The 5,843-nt window shown below is 34.9% G+C and overlaps 1 protein-coding gene across 1 annotated transcript; it reads right to left on the bottom strand.

The window, feature by feature from the left end:
• Window positions 1–4,608: 4,608 nt before the first annotated feature.
• LOC101890209 (macrophage mannose receptor 1) lies at window positions 4,609–5,339 on the bottom strand. The gene is made up of 3 exons (XM_005188619.4): window positions 5,176–5,339; window positions 5,011–5,119; window positions 4,609–4,931 (listed from the first exon to the last, which is right to left on the bottom strand). The coding sequence occupies exons 1-3, from the start codon at window positions 5,305–5,307 to the stop codon at window positions 4,657–4,659; spliced, it is 516 nt and encodes a 171-aa protein (XP_005188676.2). The 5' UTR covers window positions 5,308–5,339; the 3' UTR covers window positions 4,609–4,656.
• Window positions 5,340–5,843: the final 504 nt, after the last annotated feature.

Below are 5,843 nucleotides of genomic sequence, written 5' to 3'. Positions count from 1 at the left end.
AATGCTCTAACGATAGCCACTTGTGGTTTTCCAGCCAAATATAAAGAAATCACACTATCACGCTTGAATTCCATCGCGAATAACTTTTTTTCTGGAAAAAATCTCACCAAAATGCTTTTGCACGCTTGTAAACAATATAATGAGCTGTCGCTGGAATAATTTTAACAGCTGTTGGGCGAGTGCATTAGAAATGATAGCAGTCTGACTTTGATTGCAGTTTTTTCATCTCACCCTGTATATGTTTCATCCGATTTGGTGTTTAAGTTCCTCACATCCGTAATTTGCATTCGACAACAATGATATTTGGTACTAGATATCTTTTAGACTTTGGAAATACCCTTGCCAAATTTTATTGAGATCGGCTGCGATTTGGACATTGCTCCCACATATATCCGTAATCCGATTTCAGGTTTAATTATACCCTCAGCCATATGGCTACAGAGGGTATATATCATTTGATACGGTCAAAACGTGCCTAGTCGAAATAACGGTTTTAGACCCTAAGTCTCTTTGGACCAAATCCGTTTCAGAACATTTGGAGTCGATCTAGCGATGTCCGTCCGTCGGTCTGTCTGGCTGGCTGGTGCGCACGATAACTCTCGAAGGGAGCATCCGATTTGGTCCAAACTTGGTACATCGTTATATTTTTGTCAAACTTAGATCGAGTTCGGAGATAGGCAATATCGGTCCACTCCTTCTGGTACCTCCCCCACAAAACGTCGAAATTTTCAAAAAATATATTTTTTGCACAGAAAGAGAAAGTATAATCGGATTTTGCTCCAACTTTGCAAATCCTAATAATTGCGTCAGTGCTAGGTCAGGTATGAATATGGACAATATCGGTCAACTCCATCAAGTACCTCCCCCACAAATGGTCAAAATTTTGAATAATTAACACTCTCATAAAATGTGATGTAAGAGTGCGATTGTCTTAAAATTTCACACATTACAATATTTTTATAAACCCAAGATCTGATGTTAAGATGGAACATATCGGCCACTCCTTCTGGTACCTCCCCAACAAACGGTCGAAATTTTCAAAAAAAAAGTTTTTTCTGCACGGAAAGAGAAGCGATAATCCGGGTTGGCTCCAACTTTCCAAATCCTAATGTTTCTATCAGTGCTACGTCAGGTGCAAAAATGGATAATATCGGTCCACTCCATCAAGTACCTCCCCCATAAAGGGTAAACATTTTGAATAAATTTAAGTCTTATAAAATATTTGTCCACCCCTTCTGGTACCTCCCCCACAAAAGGTCGAAATTTTGAATATCCATTAAGCTCATATTCAAGACTTGGTACATCCCAAAATTTCCATTAACACAACACAGTCCAAACCTAGCACGTCGCAATATTTATATCATATTTATTTAGGTCCGAAACGAATATTTTTAAATAATCGAATATTGGCTGAGGGTATACATCTGCTGCAACACCGACCGATACTTTTTTATTTTTAATATAAATAATTTTGTTACGGAAGCTCTACTAAATATGCATAGTGTAGGGTATCATAATGGTTTAATGGTTTTATGCTACATTTTAGGTACACACATTTCATTTTGTGTCAAGAGACTCACAATGAAATTTTGGAATAGAATTATTTCTACTTTGAAACTTTCCCCTAAAAATTAATATAAAGAAAGTTTTTATCTCGGATACATGTTAAATTAACAGTACAAATATTCCAAAATAGTACTGGTATTTTTATCTACAATATTGCCGAAGACACTATATACCAAGAATCCACGGATTCCGAGGAATTTTAATCCACAAATTTCCAAAAGTGTGGAAGAGGGGGAACTTGCTTCTTCTATTTTGGTTAATTTCCTGTGTAAACTTTGAAAACGCCGATACACATGTCTTCTTTTTTGGTACTACTGTCATAATCTGCTAGACTTTCACCGTAATTATCAAAAAAAAAAAAACAAGTAAGCAAAGGCTACAGTCGAGCGGGACCGACTGTTGAATACCCTACAACACTATAATAAACCATACAGTTTATTAGGCGAAATACTCGACAGAATTCCACAAGATATTGTGACAAATAATAAAAGAAAACCATCAGGTTTCGTTCTCTAATTTTCGAATAATAGTAACTTAAACTAATTTGCTCATTTCCAATTTATTGGTAGATGTTGCACGTAAATGGTCTTCCTAGATCAGGAACCAATATTTCCCAAAGACCTATAATGTCTCAGAAGTGGCAAAAGATTAACATTTATAATTGATTTTTAACTGAAACGCATCTATATGAGATACAGACATTTGACTAAAATCTTCAACGAAATCAGCGTTAACGAAATAGTCAGAAGTGCGTCTTTCCTGTATTTGTGAATTCTCCAAAAAGTCACTGGAATGTACATTTTCGTATTTTGTCTTCAAAAGTTGGAAAACTATTTCACAAATTGAATATTTTTGGATGACCAACTGCTTGGCTTTTGCAATGTGCGGTATCCCCCATTCAAATGTGCCTAAGGATCGGGCGATAATTACGACCTACCGACAATTTTGCATTTTTTTTTTTGGTCCATTTCAACCCCTAAATATATGGCGATCATCTCCAAAAAGAGTAGGCTTCTATTCTGACCCTCATCTTATCCCCATGCAAAATTTCGTAAGGATCGGGCCATAAATGCGATCTGTATATGATATCCTGATATCCTAACTACTTAGTTTTGTTAGCTGTAGAAATATTACCAAATGTTTAATTCAAAATGAAAATATGCCAAAAATATGACAAAATTGAAAAATATGAGAACATTTTACAAAATCAATATTTTCATCTTTAGGGAGATATTTTTATGCGATTTTTTTAGACGTTTTTTCCTTCCTGCTAAGAGGTCATTCTGAATTAATGAGAACTGTCGAAATCAGTTCAGCCGTTCTCCACATATATGAGATCTTTCAAGCATATCTTCTTTGATAGACATATATATTGCACATAGTTTGCTATATATCCGATTTGTTAGATGTTAACATCAATGTAAAGATCAGAAGTAACCTTGTAATGGCTTTGTGATTTCGTCGGGATTTAAAATATTCGCGGTTTAATGAAAAATTTTGAATTTTTTCAACACAAAAGATATGGTCTATTTCACCCGCTAAATATTATCCGATGACCACCCAAATTGGTAGGCTTCTTCCCTGCCATAAACTCTAGCTACATGCGAATTTCCGTCGATTGGTCTATAATTGCGACCTGTATAGCTACTGCAAAATCCGACATTTTTTTAGTATTTGGTCCATTTCAACCCCTAAACGTTTGGCGATCATCTCCAAAAGAAATAGGCTTCTATTCTGACCCTATCCCCACCTCCATTCTGAATTTCGTAAGGATCGGGCCATAATTGCGACCTGTAGCGTGATTACAAATTAACATGGACAGACGGACAGACGGACGGCGGACATACAAAGCTAGATCGACTCAGCTCGGCGAGCTAGGAAGATCCATATATACTCTCCTATATAGGAAACCAATATTTCGAGGTGTTACATAAATTCTGGCCCAATCAAACTTATAATAGCCCCAACACATAGTGTTGTAGGGTATAAAAAATAATAATAATAATAATAATAATTTTGTTGCACAGTGTTAATTTCAATGAACTTGTAATGGAAAAGTAGTTTGTTTACATTAACTTTTGAATGGTTATTCGATTTAGGAGATTGTCATTTTTTATACCCTCCACCATAGTATTAAGGGTAAATCAAGTTTGTCATTCCGTTTGTAACACCTTGAAATATACATTTTAGACCCCACAAAGTATATATATTCGTGATCAGCATAATATTCTATGTCGATTTAGCAATGTCCGTCCGTCTGTCCGTCTGTGGAAATCACTCTAGCTTCCGAACGAAATGAAATATGTTGATAAAAAAATTTAATCAAATGTGTATTATGTCTGCAGGACTTTTGGTATTGAAAATGGACTGTGTAGGTCCACGTCTTCGTATAGCCCCCATATAACGGTACCTCCCGATATTTGTGTATTTTGATGATTTTGAGTGACATTATTTTGCGGAATTTTTTCAAATTTTGTATTTGAAGTTCGTAATGGATACTACAGCCTATGGCAGAAAATTGTCTGTGCAGGTCCATGTTTTATAACCCCCATGGTACCTCACTATATACGGTATTTTGATGATTTTAGCTGCATTATAAACAGATTTTTTTCAAGTTTCGTATTTGAATATTGTAATACGGCCTACCTATCTAGTAAATCCCCCTGAAAGTGTTAGTATTCCATAAAAATATGACATTTTGTATTGTTATTAAAAAAATGGTATAGCATGTCAGATTTTGCGCTGTTACAGAACTGCAAGAATGTAAACATTTTTACTTTGATAGCCGATTTTGCCTTTATGATATCTTTATGAAAAAAATAGTAGATTCTTGCAGATTCTGTAACAGAGCATTGATTTATTTTAATTTTTTTTTCTCTATTTTTTTTGGAAATATTAACTCCAAATTTGCATTTGGGTTGTTCAGTGAATAGAAAACTTTTTGTAAAAAATCTTTTAAGAAATCCTTTATTTATCGCCCAAATTTCCTATTTTATTTTTTTAGGTGTTAAATGAAAGCCTAGTTTCAACTAATTATTCTCATTTTTGTTTTTAATTATTAAGCATTTTCATTGTTTATTTGTCCCTTGATTACAATTGAACATTTGGATTGTATTTAAACTGACATCTACCAAATACGCCACATGCCGGTTCAACTGGTCGAGAGCAAATGAAGTAATGAGACTCAGTGCAAGCACCGGTTACCCACAAGAAATTATCATTTGTGCGAACACATTGATTGGCCGTGGTGCTTGGATTAGTGGCCCATTTGGTGTAGGAAAGTCGAGTGCCCGACATTAACCAAACATAATCGGAACTTGCGGGCAAATTGGTACCAGAAAGCCAGTATTGATTACCATAAAGTTCTTAGCATAGATAAACAAAAAAAAAAAAAACAATAATTATTAAGATATTATTAATTTTCAAATTTATAAATTAACTTACTTTTTTCACGTAAATAATTTCGGAGGCTCTCATATTCTGCACTGGATTCGATGGAGGCCAGTGTCATGCCATGTGCAGCACATGTTTGAGCTGCACGATACCAATTGACCTGTAGTAAGATTTTATGGAATAAGAAGGAGAAAATTCAAAATAATATTCAATTACCTTGCTAAATGCTCCCACATAGTACTCCTTGTCATTCAAAACCTTGCTTGTAAAAATGTCATCATCTGCTAAACCAACAGTTATAACGGCCAAAACACCAAAAACTGCCAAGAAACTATAGAATGCGGACATTTTGGTTTCGTATTTTTGCTTTCTGAATTTTCGCAAAGTTCCTCTTGTATATATACTCTATGACAACATTTTCTTGGCCTTTAATGGCCGAGAAAAAGGAATCCCCGCCGTTTATAATATGCATATTTTATCTTTTGCGTTAACATTTAAAATTAAAGCAATTAGCATTTCGGTCATGACAATGATTGATTACAACTCACAGGTGGATGATCTAATTCGGTTGAAAGTTTGTAAGTACCTAAATAGCCTACTCTTAAACTCGCCGATATTATACTTCTTCAAAATTGAAGAAATATAGAACATTTTTAGATGACTTGGTTAAAATGTATTATGAAGAGAATGGACTATAGCCAGTAAAAAACGTATTGCAAATCGGAGTGGGACAAAATTCTTTTTATACCCTCCACCAAAAAAAGTATGGAGGGTATATTAAGTTCGTCATTCCGTTTGAAACTCATCGAAATAATCATTTTAGACCGTCTGTCCGTCCGTCCGTCTGTTGTAATCACGCTACAGTCTAAACGAATAAAGGTAGG

This window comes from Musca domestica, unplaced genomic scaffold (assembly GCF_030504385.1).
Source record: "Musca domestica strain aabys unplaced genomic scaffold, Musca_domestica.polishedcontigs.V.1.1 49, whole genome shotgun sequence".
In the NCBI taxonomy this organism is placed as follows: domain Eukaryota; kingdom Metazoa; phylum Arthropoda; class Insecta; order Diptera; family Muscidae; genus Musca; species Musca domestica.
This window is presented reverse-complemented; position numbering and strand designations above follow the sequence as displayed.